Here is a 17306-nt window from a genome sequence, read left to right as displayed (position 1 = left end):
ATTTTGAAACAGTTTAATAAAGGAACAGTGTGTCATATTTATGGGGATCTATAAGTGGAAATGGATTAATAAGTATGTTTTCTTTAGTGTTTAATCACCTGAAAATAGCGACACCGTAGTCCTTCTACTTGCTTGGCACACGGGAGAAGTTTCAGTTGGTTGCAATCTGCAACCGCACCGCATTGCACCTTTAATACAGCCGATTAGACTGTTATCAGGCTGTTAAATAGACTTTATCAGTCGCTATAAGCACCATAGATGTGGGTCAATAGGGGCCTACTACACCCACTAGTAGGCTTTATCATCTATTCACCAAAAAGAAGGTATAAAAGAACACGACAGCGACCTCTAGCAACCGTAGTAATTATGACAGGAGCAGAAGTGGAAGTTAGGCGCTTTAGTATAGACAGTGTGAAACTCCATAAGAGGGTGAGGTTTGGAGACGCTGGATGGGACACAAAACACAGGACTCTCACCCAGGAGACCGGAATTCGCCTCCAACAATGTGTAGTTGTCTTTGTGTTCATAGATACTTTAACCCAAAATACGATGTTTTTCCCTAAACTTTACCAAGTGCTTTTTTTTTGCCGAAACTTAAAAGAAGTTGTAGTTTTGTTGCCTAAACCAAAAGAAGCCTTTTTGTTTGTGTTCAAAATGTGACAGTTTATTATTATTATTATTATTATTAATAATTATTATTTTGTTATTTTTAATTTTAATTTTATTTAAAGGGACCATTTGTAACTTTCAGAAATGCTTGTTAACAGCGACACCTGTGGCCGTGAAATCAACGAAAGTCAGCGTCGGGCTCGCGCTTACTTGCTCTAAATATACCTGAAGGAGCATCGCTCAAAACAGTGAGGTGACCCACGTCAGCTAAAACCACAATATCACTCTATATTTCAGCTGCTTGGCAGTAATGTTAGCTGACCAGACGAAGGTCTCTCCATGAACATGATTTAGATCTGATCTTAGTGTTGGCTTTTCCTGCCTCAGTGCAGGCTGGTGCAGCGGGGCTCTGCAGCGTGTCTTCCTGCTCTCTCCGCCCACAGCCGGAGAGAGCAGGGAGACACCGGCACCCGGTCAGTAACGAGACGATAACGTTTCTCTCTGCGGAGCTCCGTCACTTCACAAGACACGGGAAACCTCTGTTGGTCTGGAGGAGCTGCAGCAGTTATTTCTGCACAAACGTCCACTGAACATTCACTAGATATTCTCAGAGCTAAACTAACTCTTCTGCAGTATGGAGTGAGCGCGCGTTCACGTCTAGAGGTGGAGCGAGCTGAGAACGCGCGCGCTCTCTGAGCGAAGACAGGCAGGCAGAGTTGGAGAGGCAGCGGCCATACGTGAACGCGCATATGTGAGCACGCATGTGTGGCGACCCGCTACATTTATACACTTAAAAAGTTACAAATAGTCCCTTTAAAAAAAAAAAAAAGAAAAAAGAACAACAATAAAATAAAAATGAATAATTATTAATAATAATAACAATAATACTAATAATAATTAAATTCTCTCAATTATTCCTGTTGCCCTTAAGTAACTAATTTGAATATTGTGTACTTTCTTAGATATCTTTCCTAGCAGATTGTAATATTTCCATCATCTACTCCCGATAGCAACAGGAATAATGGAGAGAATTTAATTATTATTATTATTATTGTTATTATTATTATTAATAATTATTAAAAAATATATTTTATTTTTTGTTTTGTTTTGTTTGTTTGTTTTTATTTATTTTATTTATTTTATTTTATTTTATTTTATTTTATTTTATTTATTTTATTTATTTTATTTATTTTATTTTATTTTATTTTATTTTATTTTATTTATTTTATTTTATTTATTTTCTCCTGCTCCAGTCCTCCAGTAGTCCAGCAGGTGGCGGTAATGCACCTATAAGCTGGTTTACCAGCTGCCAAAAAACACCAACGAAGAAGAACAACAACAACACGTCACTGAGGAGAAGCAACATGGCGGCGGTAGAGCCAAAGATGAAGAAGCTGTCTGACGGGTCGTTTAACTCCGTTTACAGCAGCAGTGAAGGTTTGTCAGCAGATTCAGAGACTCGAGAGGATTATCTAGTGGATTTCCTGCAGAAAGAAGTCGGCTGTGACCTGAAATCCCTGAAGAATGTCGGAGAACTGCTGCAGAAAATACAAGAGGAGAACAATCTCCTGGAGGAGCAGGTGAGGAAGTTTACATCAGAGGAGACATGCTGACTTGTTGACTTGTTGTGAAGACCACAGGACTTGTGCACTATGTCTCCATGACTGTGTCAAGACTGTCTACTGTGTGTCCTCCAGGTTCTGACTGTGCCCAGCTGTGTTCCTCCTAAAGTGTCTGCAGCTCTGTCTGCTGCTGAGGAGGCTTCATGTTCTCTGGAGGAGCTGCTGCAGAGAGAGAGACTCATCTCCAACATGCTGCACCAGGTACAACATGCTGCCACCAGGTAGAGCTGACACCAGGTAGAGCTGACACCAGGTAGAGACACCACCAGGTACAACATGCTGCCACCAGGTAGAGCTGACACCAGGTAGAACATGCTACCACCAGGTAGAGCTGACACCAGGTAGAGCTGACACCAGGTACAACATGCTACCACCAGGTAGAGCTGACACCAGGTAGAACATGCTACCACCAGGTAGAGCTGACACCAGGTACAACATGCTACCACCAGGTAGAGCTGACACCAGGTAGAGACACCACCAGGTAGAGACACCACCAGGTAGAGACACCACCAGGTAGAACATGCTGCACCAGGTACAGCTGACACCAGGTAGAGACACCACCAGGTAGAACATGCTGCACCAGGTACAGCTGACACCAGGTAGAGCTTCTGTACCATCAACAGAGAGCAGAGGGAGAAGCACTGACTGCATATTACAAAAAAAGTTGTAATATTCTGAGAAAAAAAGTTGTAATATGAGATTTTTTTTTTTATATTATGAAAAAAAAAATTTAATATGAGAAAAAAGTTGTAATATTATGAGAAAAAAAGTCGTAATATGAGAATTTTTTTTAATATTATGAATTTTTTTTTTAATATTATGAGAAAAAAAGTAATATGAGAATTTTTTTTAATATTATGAAAAAAAAAAATTTATATTATGAGAAAAAAGTTGTAATATGAGAAAAAAGTTGTAATATGAGAAAAAAGTTGTAATATGAGAAAAAAAGTTTTAATATGAGAAAAAAAGTCGTAATATGAGAATTTTTTTTTAATATTTTGAAAATATATTTTTTTAATATTATGAGAAAAAGTCGGAATATGAGAATTTGTTTTTAATATTATGAGAAAAAAGTAATATTATGAGAAAGTCCTAATATGAGAAAAAAGTTATATTATGAGAAAAAAGTTGTAATATGAGAAAAAAAGTTGTAATATGAGAAAAAAAGTCGTAATATTATGAGATTTTATTTTTAATATTATGAAAAAAAATTTAATATGAGAAAAATTCGTTTTCTAATATGAGAATTTTTTTTTAATATTATGAGAATTTTTTTTAATATTATGAAATTTTTTTTTTAATATGAGAAAAAAAGTAATATGAGAATTTTTTTTAATATTATGAAAAAAAAATTTAATATGAGAAAAAAGTTGTAATATTATGAGAAAAAAAGTTTTAATATTATGAGAAAAAAAGTCGTAATATGAGAATTTTTTTTAATATTATGAATTTTTTTTAATGTTATGAGAAAAAAAGTAATATGAGAATTTTTTTTAATATTATGAAAAAAAAGTTGTAATATGAGAAAAAAGTTGTAATATGAGAAAAAAGTTGTAATATGAGAAAAAAAGTCGTAATATGAGATTTTATTTTTAATATTATGAAAAAAAAAATGTAATATGAGAAAAATTCGTTTTTTAATGAGAATTTTTTTTAATATTATGAAATTTTTTTTTTAATATGAGAAAAAAGTAATATGAGAATTTTTTTAATATTATGAAAAAAAAATTTAATATGAGAAAAAAAGTCGTAATATTATGAGAATTTTTTTTAATATTATGAAAAAAAAATTTTATATTATGAGAAAAAAGTTGTAATATGAGAAAAAAAGTTTTAATATGAGAAAAAAAGTCGTAATATGAGAATTTTTTTTTTAATATTATGAAAAAAAAAATTTATGAGAAAAAAAGTCGTAATATTATGAGAATCTTTTTAAGATTTTTTTTTAAGATTATTTTTTTTAAATATATTTTTTTAATATTATGAGAAAAAGTCGGAATATGAGAATTTTTTTTAATATTATGAGAATTTTTTTTATATTATGAGAATTTTTTTTTTAATATTATGAGAAAAAAGTCGTAATATTATGAGAAAAGTTATATTATGAGAAAAAAGTTGTAATATGAGAAAAAAAGTTTTAATATGAGAAAAAAAGTCGGAATATTATGAGAATTTTTTAATATGAAAAAAATAATTTATATTATGAGAAAAAAGTTGTAATATGAGAAAAAAGTCGTAATATTATGAGAATTGTTTTTAATATTATGAAAAAAAAAATTTAATATGAGAAAAAAGTTGTAATATGAGAAAAAAAGTTTTAATATGAGAAAAAAAGTTGTAATATGAGAAAAAAAGTCGGAATATTATGAGAATTTTTTAGTATGAAAAAAAAAAATTTATATTATGAAAAAAAAGTTGTAATATGAGAAAAAAAGTTTTAATATGAGAAAAAAAGTCGTAATATTATGAGATTTTTTTTTAATATTATGAAAAAAAAAATTTATATTATGAGAAAAAAAGTCGTAATATTATGAGAATTTTTTTTAAGATTTTTTTTTTTAAGATTTTTTTTTTTAAATATATTTTTTTAATATTATGAGAAAAAGTCGGAATATGAGAATTTTTTTTTAATATTATGAGAATTTTTTTTATATTATGAGAATTGTTTTTTAATATTATGAGAAAAAAGTCGTATTATGAGAAAGTCCTAATATTATGAGAAAAAAGTTATAATATGAGAAAAAAGTTGTAATATGAGAAAAAAAGTCGTAATATGAGATTTTATTTTTAATATTATGAAAAAAAAAATGTAATATGAGAAAAATTCGTTTTTTAATGAGAATTTTTTTTAATATTATGAAATTTTTTTTTTAATATGAGAAAAAAGTAATATGAGAATTTTTTTTAATATTATGAAAAAAAAAATTTAATATGAGAAAAAAAGTCGTAATATTATGAGAATTTTTTTTAATATTATGAAAAAAAAATTTTTATATTATGAGAAAAAAGTTGTAATATGAGAAAAAAAGTTTTAATATGAGAAAAAAAGTCGTATTATGAGAATTGTTTTTAATATTATGAAAAAAAAAATTTAATAAAAGTCGTAATATTATGAGAATTTTTTTTAAGATTTTTTTTAAAATATATTTTTTTAATATTATGAGAAAAAAGTCGTAATATTATGAGAAAGTCCTAATATGAGAAAAAAAGTCGTAATATTATGAGAATTTTTTTTAATATTATGAAAAAAATGTTTTTATATTATGAGAAAAAAGTTGTAATATGAGAAAGAAAGTTTTAATATGAGAAAAAAAGTCGTAATATTATGAGAATTTTTTTTAATATTATGAAAAAAAAAATTTAATATGAGAAAAAAGTTATAATATGAGAAAAAAAGTTTTAATATGAGAAAAAAAGTCGTAATATTATGAGTTTTTTTTTTAATATTATGAAAAAAAAATTTATATTATGAGAAAAAAAATCGTAATATTATGAGAATTTTTTTTTAAGATTTTTTTTTAAAATATATTTTTTTAATATTATGAGAAAAAGTCGGAATATGAGAATTTTTTTTTTAATATGAGAATTTTTTTTATATTATGAGAATTTTTTTTTAATATGAGAAAAAAGTCGTAATATTATGAGAAAGTCCTAATATGAGAAAAAAAAGTCGTAATATTATATTATATGTATATTATGAGAATTTTTTAATATTATGAAAAAAAAAAATTATATTATGAGAAAAAAGTTGTAATATGAGAAAAAAAGTTTTAATATGAGAAAAAAAGTTTTAATATGTGAAAAAAAGTCGTAATATTATGAGAATTTTTTTTAATATTATGAAAAAAAAAATTTAATATGAGAAAAAAAGTCGTAACATTATGAGAATTTTTTTTAATATGAAAAAAAAAATTTTATATTATGAGAAAAAAGTTGTAATATGAGAAAAAAAGTTTTAATATGAGAAAAAAAGTCGTAATATGAGAATTTTTTTTAATATTATGAAAAAAAAATTGAATATGAGAAAAAAGTTGTAATATGAGAAAAAAAGTTTTAATATGAGAAAAAAAGCCGTAATATGAGAATTTTTTTTAATATTATGAAAAAAAAGTTATAAAATGAGAAAAAAGTTGTAATATGAGAAAAAAAGTTGTAATATGAGAAAAAAAGTCGTAATATTATGAGATTTTATTTTTAATATTATAAAAAAAAAATTTAATATTATGAGAAAAATTCGTTTTCTAATATGAGAATTGTTTTTTAATATTATGAGAAAAAAAGTAATATTATGAGAATTGTTTTTAATATTATGAAAAAAAAAATTAATATGAGAAAAAAAGTCGTAATATTATGAGAATATTTTTTTAAGATTATTTTTTTAAAATATATTTTTTTAATATTATGAGAAAAAGTCGGAATATGAGAATTTTTTTTTAATATTATGAGAATTTTTTTTATATTATGAGAATTTTTTAATATTATGAGAAAAAAGTCGTAATATTATGAGAAAGTCCTAATATTATGAGAAAAAAGTTATATTATGAGAAAAAAGTTGTAATATGAGAAAAAAAAGTTGTAATATGAGAAAAAAAGTCGTAATATTATGAGATTTTATTTTTAATATGAAAAAAAAATGTAATATGAGAAAAATTCGTTTTCTAATATGAGAATGTTTTTTTAATATTATGAGAATTTTTTTTTAATATTATGAACATTTTTTTAATATTATGAGAAAAAAAGTCGTAATATTATGAGATTTTTTTTTTAATATTATGAGAATTTGTTTTTAATATTATGAGAATTGTTTTTTAATATTATGAGAAAAAAGTCGTAATATTATGAGAAAAAAGTTTTAATATTGTGAGAAAAAAGTTGTAATATGAGAATAAATTCATAATATTACGAGAATAAAGTCATAGGTTTACGAAAAAAAAGTCGTAATATTATGGGAATAAAGTCAGAAGTTTACGAAAAAAAAATGTCATAATGTTATGACTTTATTCTAGTAATATTCCGACCAAAATTTGGCGTACATTTGGAGCGTTATTTAACCTCCTTCTCGACAAGCTAGTATGACATGGTTGGCACCGATGGATTCATTAGGTTTTTTAGTTTCATATGATGCCAGTATCTTCACTCTAGTGTTAAAACCAAATTTACATTAACGCGTTATTATCGCCGTCAGATTCTTAAGAGCTTAATTAATTATAATAAACATAATACCGCAATACTCCTGTGTATCGATATGTTCTTACACCCCTAATAAGCAGTTTGTCTTTATTCATTGTTCCATCTCGTAGCACCTACAGGGGGCCCAGCCTTGGATGGATAATCTTGGCCAGACGCTCAACCAAGTGGAGACTATAGAGAGACATGTGAAATACCTGCGGTGCCTACAACATATAGAGGAGCTCAGGTACTGTAAACAAGTGTTAAATATATCCCTGTCTGTGTGAGCTGTGGGCTGACAGCAGTCATATGTGAGTGTTGTGTTCTTGCAGTGCTGCGGTCCAGCAGTGTCTGATGACCAGCAGTGTGTGGGAGGCCATCAGGGCGGTAGACAGCATGGCTGCGCTGGACGCCGGACTAAACCAGTCCGGGTGTTCTCACCTCCAGGACTTCCTCCGAGAGACACTTCACTTCTGGCACAAGATCATCAAAGACCGACTGGCCAGGTACTCTTCCAGAAATCACTGTATCATCATCCTGTCTTCAATATATGAGCTAAATCCTCCTCTTCTGTTCTCTCCTAGTGATTTTGAGAAAGTGTTGACTCAACTTCACTGGCCGATCATCTCTCCTCCGACTCAGTCGCTGACGCCCACCGCCAACGGTCAAGAGATCAACAGCCAGCTGGAGCTGCTCGTCACGCAGCTGGTCGCCCTGCAGACCTCGTATCCTTCACATCTCTGTTCGTTTATTTCTGTTATAACCTTCATCATATTCACAACACAAATGAATCCTGCTGACATTGGTGATCCAGGACGTTTCACCTCCGGCCACCAGCAGGTCAAAGTTTTCATTTATCCAATGAAATATCGTCACCATGGCACAAACATTCATGGTTTCCAGACAGGGTATCCCTCTCCAGTGTTTGCTTTCTCTAACTTCCCCCTGCCAGTGATGACCTCATATCCCAGAGGGCTTTGGCCTCTTGTCAAGGTGTCCCCTCCTCCCAGCCTGCTGCTTCTTCTTCAGTCACCCCTCCGTCCCAAGGTCCCCCGCTCTGTCTGCCCATCCAGATCATGCTGCTGCCGCTCAGCAGGAGGTTCAGATACCACTTCTACGGGAATCGACAGACCAACACCCTCAACAAGGTCTCACACACACAGAACACACACCACAACTTCAGTTGTATAATCCTAGCAAGGTTGGACACATAAACATACTTGTAGCAGTCACACGTTAGTTGTAATGATAACCAGAAGTCGAATACGATTGCAGTTCCTTGGAAAACACATGATCAATCAATCAATCAATCAATCAATCAAACTTTATTTACATAGCACATTTCAAACAAGTTGCAAAATCAGAGAATGTGAACTGCACTTAAGAGACGGTTCCTTTAAAATATTTTTAATTTTTAATTTATAACTATTTATTCTATTCTATTTTATTTTAGCGTACTTTTAGCTTATTTATTAGCTAATCACTTTATAGTTTTTACCAATTGTTTTGCACTCAATTACTGAGTGGTGGATGTGTGAAACACAATTTAGTTTATATGTGGAGCATAAAAATGACAAATAAAGGAATCTTGAAGTTAAATGCAATTCAAAGTGACGATTGACAAAAATGTAGAGTGTTAAAAAAATGGATTTAGAGACTAATGCACCAAAACAACCAATATAAAAGTTCACTGAATAAGAAAGCAATAAAAGATGGGTATTCAAGATAATAAAAGATAAATAAAATAAAAATAACAATAAAAATAAATAAATAAAAATTATGAAACTACACAAAATAAGCAGATTGTATTAAAATAATGACATTTTAATAGAATAAAAGAGATAATGATCAGCAATTGATTAAACATAATAGAGTAAAATAAACACTATAATGATGATGATAAATAAAATAGGTATAAACAATGGCAGTAACTCTAGACACCTATAGCACGCCAGTTTTAAAGAAAATAAAAGTAGAAAATTGTCTTTATAACAACTCCTCTATTTGTTCCTTTTCCAGCCAGAGTGGTACCTCACTCAGGTTCTGATGTGGATGGGGAACAGCATGACCTTCATGGAGGAAAAGATCCAACCCATCCTAGACCGAGCCGGGGCCACCATCAGTGCCATGGTACGCTGTTCTGTAACAGGCTGTACTCCACTATATTATTTGTCTGATATAGTTCGCTCTTCCTCTGTAAGATGTGCCGCTCTGCCTGTCTGACTTAGAAAAGATGTTCTTAAGTCATAAACACAGGGAAGAAAATAATTTAGATCAGAGTTAGAAAATTGATCACCAGAGTTTTTGCCTCTCAGGGCTTCCGTACCTTTGGTTAAGTGTAGTCCCAGAGGTATTTAAGTGTTGTGTGTATATATGTGCATGCAGGTGGAGCTGTGTCGAGGCCTGCTGTCTCTGGTCCAGGAGAAGGTGGCCAGCGACGCTTCCAGGCTGTTGTACGACGACGTGCTCTTCTGTCACCTGGTGGAGGAGGTGCTGCAGTTTGAGAAGGAGCTGCGGAGCAACCAGTCGTACCCGGCGGTGCTGCCGGGTCTGCTTCACCTCCTGCTCGAAGACGCGACCCTTCAGAAGTGGCTCACCGTGGAAAAGAAGAGTAAGTGATGTATTTAGAAATTAAAAACATAATTGCTGCCTCTGTTAATTATCCGATACTTGACTTTTCTCTCACCTTCTTTTACCCTCTGAGACCATCCCGACTGACTTTACTGTCTATTCCTCTGTGTTTACACAGTGGCGGTGGAGAAGATGGACGCCATGCTGTCGGCAGAGGGAGCCTGGAGCTCTCAGTACAAAGACATCAGCGATATGGACGAGCTGAAGGCGCCAGATTGTGCCGAGACTTTCATGACTCTTCTACAGGTCATCACTGGTGAGACGACTCATTTCAGCTTCTTTAAGTCGCCATCGGTAGTACGCTTTTTGATTTGGAGAAGCATCAAACACACACATGTAATATAGCAGGAACCTCATAAAACACGTGCAGAGAATATTTTGGCACATTTTGAAACCTACATTGTTTATATCCATGTTGCCAGCTAGCAGTCTTCTTCATCTCCCTCCGTTTACAGACACATTGCTGCGTTTCTTGCCACCAAATGTTGATTTGTGGAATAGTGTGAAACAGGAAGGTGTATCACCGTGCGTCCTTGAGATAAAGAAAACTGGGAACCCACTCATAGCAACGTTACGCTGCAGCTTTACAAGAAAGTCAAAGCCTCCCCACGGCACCTTTAAAACATTTAAAGTAAAAGTGGTTGTGTGTGTTTTGTCGCCCTGCTGTAGAGCGGTACCGGGCTTTGCCCTGTCCTTCAGCGCAGCTCAAGTTCCTGGCACTACAGAGAGAGCTGGTGGATGACTTCCGCATACGACTCACCCAGGTAACAATATTTACAGACTGAAATCAAGTAGAATTTTTAAAGAGAGAGGGCGAGAGAGAGAACTGACGGAGGCAGAGATGGTTGATAACGTGTTTTTTTCTTTCCAGGTGATGAAGGAGGAGTCTCGCTGCCCGCTCGGCGCCCGTTATTGTGCCATCCTTAATGCGGTTAACTACGTTTCCACCATCCTGGGAGACTGGGGAGACAATGTGGTGAGTGGACTTTTAAAAATGTATTTAATTAATTGTATTATATCTTATTTCTGCATTGTTGTGCCACAGCCCCACTAGGATGTTTCGCTTCTCAAATTGTGTCTCATGCATGAATGCACAAGCCCCTTGTTTCTAATTTCATTGGGAAAAGTCAGTCCTGACCTCCAGGCCTCATTTCTGAATGCAGAAAACGGGGCATGAAAGTGTTCTGTACCGTCACAAAAATATATCCCTATAAGTTTCATGTGAGAGGAGGCTGCCCCGTGCTGCCAGACAGCAGCCAGAAGAGGGAGACAGATACTGTCTGTGTTCACCAGCTTCTTTTATTCTCTCTACAGTTCTTCCTGCAGCTGCAGCAGGCAGCGGTCTCACTCGGTGAGGAAGGGGTACTGGGAGGCCTTGGGGTGCTGGAGGTGGGTCGCCTGGCTTCTCTGGAGGGCTCGCTGTTTGAAGGTCTGCTCGCGTTGTTGGATCGACTGAAAGGAGACATGATGGGACGACTACTGGAGTGGACCATGAGAGAAATCACAGAGAAGGCCAAACCGTACGGCCAAGACAGGTGAGACTGTCGATGTGTACCATATATTATTATTATTGTTTTATCGCTTCTTACCATCAGGTTAGGACTTGCTGTCTAATATATCCCCCCCACTGCCAGGCGTCATTGTAACGTGCAGTATGTCTCGTAGTACGACAAAATGATGATGATATTTAATATTTTTAAATGATTAAGTTTGAGTGAAGAAATGATAGAGGACTCGGCTGTGCTCTCATTCTGCCGTTTAGTTACCTGATGCTGCTCTCTGGTGGACTCATCATATTACACAAACAATTTACAATAATAACAAAAACATATTTTTGTTATTTGCCTTTCAAAAGTGTCCTGTTTTTAGGACAGTTGAGCAGGAAGAGGTAGAGGAGATCTAAAATAGAGAGGAAAGATCCTGATTTCACTGATTTTATTCTCTACCTTTGTCATTTCTTCAGGTGGTTGTCCCTCCCAGCCCAGCAGGACCTGTCCACCATGTCCCTGTCCAGTTCAGCGTGTCCCATGATGCTGTGTGTGAGGGACAGATTGTTGAACCTTCATCAGGTCCTGAGTCTTTCTCTGTTCCAACTGGCCTGGCAGGGCCTGGCGGAGAGGCTGGACAACGTTCTCTACCAGGATGTAAGAGATGAATATATAGGACCGTCTGTGGCAGAGCGTATTAAGAACAAATGCTGACGACATGGTTTCCTCACCGTGCACTTCATTATGTCCACGTGTCTCTCTCCATCAGGTGATCCTGTTTAATCATTTCAGCGAAGGTGGAGCCGCTCAGATTCAGTTCGACATGACCAGGAACCTTTTTCCTCTGTTCGGTCACTACTGCAAAAGACCCGAGAACTTCTTTAAGCAGTAAGTGTAAAGCAAAGTATGCAAGATAAAAAATAATTGAGGTAGTAAAGATAGATGTAGATGTGTTTAAATTCAACATGTGAAAGATTATTCCAGGACTAAAACAGGATGAATCAGTCTGTTAGAGACGGAGCTCCGCTTTCATTATAATGAGTTTGGTTCTCCATCGTCTCTCTCTGTCTCTCCACAGTGTGAAGGAGGCGTGCATCATCTTGTGTCTCAACGTGGGTTCTGCTATTCTGCTGAGGAACCTCCTCAAAGAGTCGGAGGAGGAGGTGGCGAGAGATTGGGCCGGTCTGGGGGATCCTCCGCCGGAGTCTGCTCTCAATGAGTTGGGGGTTTACTGCTTGGCGCCCTGCGACGTGTTGATTCTCCTGAACCTCCGAGCCTCCTGGCCTGGACAGTAACAACCCCCCCCCCCCGCATCAGATGGAACGCTCGGCACTTTTTTCTTAAGACATTTTCGCTTTAATCCTCTTTGTTAACACAACAGGTAATATTTGTGGAGTCAGGACTGCTTAGTAAGTTGCTTTAACATCGTACTAACTTATTATTGTGTTGTACTACATTTTGGGGACCTACTTACCTGCCACCTCAGTTGACTGAAGTAAACCACAACAAAGTAGAAATAACACTTGTTAAATGTTATATATATGTAAAATGGATTATGTAATAAACCCTGTTTACCTGTGAATGGTGTCCTCATACTGCTCCCTAGCAGACTTTCAGAGTGTTAGAAGTTATCGCTCTGCCTCTGCCAGGATTGTTATCACACCTCTCTATTCTCTGTGCCAACAGCTGGTTGGAGGACTTCCTGCATGTTGCACATCTGGAAACACACATACTGGCCCCATTCAGACCTGGTATTAACATGCGTCCGCAGTGATCGGGTCACAAGTGGACAGCTCTAAGTACAGGTGTGAACACACTCAAGACGATGTTTAAGATCGGATATGATAATATGATGAAAAAATTAATTAAAAAGTCAGAGTACAGTATGTCGAAAAATAAGTCATAGTATGATTTTAACACACTGGGTGTTTTTTATTGAAATAGGCATAATAAATATCAGAACAGAGAAGTCAGTCCAACACAGACATGAAACTATTTGTCCGCTGGTTTTCTCGCCATGAGCAGGTTGCACAGTTTCTGCTGTCATGGCCGTCGGTAGCATTTCCCGTTTCCTGTTTGAGCGGATCCACTCAGTGTTAATACCACTCGTCACACGACGTGTTCAGGGTAGTAAGCAAAGTGTGCAGTAGTCTAAAGGAGGAATCTCAATCTATTCCACCAGAAATCTGCCATGTAGACGCAAACAGATCCAGGAGGAGAGCGAGGATCTGGTGTTGTGCTTTGGAGCTGTGGGTCGTCCTGTAGGTGAGGCATCAGCAGGACAGCAGAGGGTTAAAACATGATCAAAACACATCAAGTGGAAACAGTGGTTAAAGACATGAATGTTATTCCACAGGCTTCATCAACCTTTAAAATAGCAGTGCTGTTGTCAGCCTGCCATGGATTAACATTAAATTAATAAATACATGAAAGCAAGACATTCAAAACAAAACCATGACAGGCTGCGGCTCCTTCACTGAGTCAATACTGGAGAGAGAGAGGAAACACTACAGGGAACTCTTTCATCCCCTCAAAACTCATCTTCCATCTAGAGTTCATTAGAGAGGGTCACGATAAATACAGCTCAACATGCACTAAAGGAGAATATTTACACCATTTCTCAGAAAGGAATTCATTTAAAGTGGCAACACTAGAAAGATCTCTCATGCAGCAAAAGTTTTACGGGGAAACAAAAAATCCAAATCTAAAGTAAAAAGTTTGTGTGTGTTTGTAGTAGGCGGGGGTTGAATTAAATTCTTTAATATCATAAATAAATGTCAGATCCTGTTCCTCCCTTTTATATCTAACATGTTGTATTCATGTAATATGGGAATTAAAAGTTTTAACAGCTTGTAACGTCCCATACTGATATCAAATGATTCCATTTTATGCTAAAACACCATTTAAGGATTACGGATATTTTTTTATATTGTCAACAAATCCCATGAAAAGACCAAAACCAACAATAAATGCCCAAGTGACAAAAAAACAAAAGAAAAAACATGTCCAAGTATTATTTTAATTAATCCACCGCTGAAAATAATCCCCAACAAATGCACTATTTCCTCCTGTTTGACTATGTTTGTTTAAAAACTACAGCGACCAGCTGTTTTAGGAAATTACTGAGCTTTTTAAAAAAAAATAATAATAAAAAAAAAATAAAACTATATATTTGTGAGGTGTTTCTAAAGATTCACTTCATTGGTATTGGTCTTTTCGTGAGATTTGTTGACAATATCCTTAAAAATGTAAGCAGCTATATGTTTTACACCCAAGATGGGAACCTGTTGTTCAGTGTGACATGAACGGTGCATTATAATAGTGAAATAAGATCTATGGAAGGAATCACTCAACATGTTTCTATTCCAGTGATTACTACATTCATTTAGATAAAGGAACATTTTGCTTTCTTGTAAGTAAGAGGACTTTAGATTATTTTAGCCGTTATTAAAGTGATGATCTGGTAAAACTGTTAGAAAATGATAAATTAATCACACACATCTGCAGAAACCACTTTGAAAACATTGAGTTGGAAGACATAAACACACATGCACCACAGCACATACGTCCTTGAAATATGACACACACACTCAGTTGGGTAGGAATGTCCATGCAGCCACAGGTTCAGCTCCTGACTCTGAGCCACATCTCTGAGATCAGTTTCTTTGTGTTCATCCAAAGCAGAGGAAATGCCCAACACAAGTCCAGCGAACTAAAAGAGATAAGAGAGGCATGGAGAGCTGGTGACTCCTCAACACCAGGTAGGTAGTCCTCGTCCTCGTCAGAACACAACTTCATCACCATCTGTGTGTCATAATCCTCGTTCCAGTGTGTCAGTGATCGCTCAGTCTCTTCCTGAGGTCGTCTCTTCTTTCTACATCCCGTAGGCATGCTAACGCTAACTAGGGTTGCAGGCGAGGAAGTGAATCTATCACAGTTTATATCTAGTTGTACCTCCCGGAGGCGGGCTAGGCTACGAACATGTAAAGAAACACACCAGTGGTTTTGCTTTCACCCCGTATATCAGTGTATATCAGTGTATATTACTGTCAGTCAGTTTTTTGTTTGATTTTCTTCCCTCCAGGCAGAAACTTTCTCAATTCATCTCAGTAAAACTGTGAAAATCAACTTGCAGAAACTTTAGAAAGCTGTTAAATTACATTAGCATTACACATTGGTGTGTTTTAAAGAATAAGTCTGGTGATATTTTATATTTGTGGCCGTCCTGGTGCCACTAATACGGCTCATAGAGCACCAAATCTGGATTAATCCACCGCTTAAAATAGTCCCCAACAGATGCACTATATCCTCCAGTTTCAGTAACGTTTGATAAAAACTAAAGTCACCAGCTGTTTTAGGAAATTACTGAGCTTTAAAACAAATAAAACTATATATTTGTGAGGTGTTATTAAAGATTTACCTCCTCGGTAGGAACCAATGGGCTTAGAGCTGAGAGCAAAAAAAGTATTGAGACACTAACGCATTGTTGGCTCATGAAATTTGTTATCAATAAGAAAAATGTAAAATACAAACTTTACGTTTCTTCAAGTAGATTTTGAGTTTACTGAAAAAAAGTGTAACGAGTGGCTGCCTGGAAACCTGAAACGAACGGTATGTTTTGGAAAATTGTACACAGTAATGTCAAGTAATTGGGATTTGTAGTTCATGAAGTAGAACATGATGAAGCACTGGCTGTAATGGAATTAAAAAGGGTCTTTCAGAGTGGGGTAATAATACTGCATCCAAAGCCCCGACCTCTCAACGTGAAGCGGTGGAACCTTTTTTTTTGCTTTGGTAACCAAAAGTCTCTTCCCGTTTTCATTTCTTGTCCCTCACTTCGTCCTCCTTCCCCTCGTGGGGCTAGAGGTCGATGCCTTTGACCAGCGAGGCTTCCAGTGTGATGGGGAAGTCGTGGAGCGTCTCCAGGACTCCGATGAGGGCGTTGACAGTGGTGCGGTCTCTGAGCAGGGCCGTGTCCTCATACATCCGCAGGATCACCGGACACTCCACCAGCAGGGGGAGCCACTGAGGCAGCAGCCGGTCTCTGCAGAACAAGCAGCAAGATGACGTTTCTACATTGGTGACACCTGTACTATGACTTGTTTATAATTTTTTTTGACATGCTATACTATGACTTTTTTTTAATAAATTTTTCGACATACTATACTATGACTTTTTTTTAATAAATTTTTCGACATACTATACTATGACTTTTTTTTAATAAATTTTTCGACATACTATACTATGACTTTTTTTTTTCCGACATACTATACTATGACTTTTTTTTTTCCGACATACTATACTATGACTTTTTTTTTTTTTTTTGACATACTATACTATGACTTTTTTTTTTGACATACTATACTATGACTTTTTTTTTTTTTTTTAAAATACTATACTATGACTTTTTTTTTTCCGACATACTATACTATGACTTTTTTTTTTTTTTTTAAATACTATACTATGACTTTTTTTTTCCCGACATACTATACTATGACTTTTTTTTTTTTGACATACTATACTATGACTTTTTTTTTTTTTTTTTGACATACTATACTATGACTTTTTTTTTTTTGACATACTATACTATGACTTTTTTTTTTTTTTTTTGATATACTATACTATGACTTTTTTTTTGACATACTATACTATGACTTTTTTTTTTTTTTTGACATACTATACTATGACTTTTTTTTTTTTTTTTTTGACATACTATACTATGACTTTTTTTTTTTTTGACATACTATACTATGACTTTTTTTTCATAAAATTAACGACATACTATACT

The 17306-nt window shown here is 34.7% G+C and overlaps 2 protein-coding genes across 7 annotated transcripts in view; one reads left to right on the top strand and one right to left on the bottom strand.

The window, feature by feature from the left end:
- The first annotated feature begins 1932 nt into the window (after positions 1-1932).
- rint1 (RAD50 interactor 1) lies at positions 1933-13123 on the top strand. The gene is made up of 15 exons (XM_037760110.1): positions 1933-2189; positions 2307-2432; positions 7532-7647; positions 7733-7906; positions 7985-8125; positions 8353-8548; positions 9420-9530; positions 9786-10011; positions 10150-10287; positions 10701-10795; positions 10903-11007; positions 11346-11566; positions 11995-12175; positions 12288-12406; positions 12597-13123. The coding sequence occupies exons 1-15, from the start codon at positions 1974-1976 to the stop codon at positions 12811-12813; spliced, it is 2382 nt and encodes a 793-aa protein (XP_037616038.1). The 5' UTR covers positions 1933-1973; the 3' UTR covers positions 12814-13123.
- Positions 13124-14799: 1676 nt separating this feature from the next.
- The window catches only part of dennd5b (DENN/MADD domain containing 5B), a 68530-nt gene continuing 66023 nt past the window's right edge, over positions 14800-17306 (bottom strand). For all 6 annotated transcript variants that reach the window (XM_037760106.1, XM_037760104.1, XM_037760105.1 and 3 more), the window contains one exon: positions 14800-16562. In XM_037760106.1, coding sequence (XP_037616034.1) covers positions 16379-16562 — 184 coding nt within the window. In that variant the 3' untranslated portion in view covers positions 14800-16378. The remainder of the gene's footprint in view (positions 16563-17306) is intronic.

This window comes from Sebastes umbrosus, chromosome 23 (assembly GCF_015220745.1).
Source record: "Sebastes umbrosus isolate fSebUmb1 chromosome 23, fSebUmb1.pri, whole genome shotgun sequence".
Lineage (NCBI taxonomy): Eukaryota > Metazoa > Chordata > Actinopteri > Perciformes > Sebastidae > Sebastes > Sebastes umbrosus.
The sequence above is the reverse complement of the archived record's forward strand: the minus strand, read 5'-3'. Positions and strand labels throughout refer to the sequence as shown.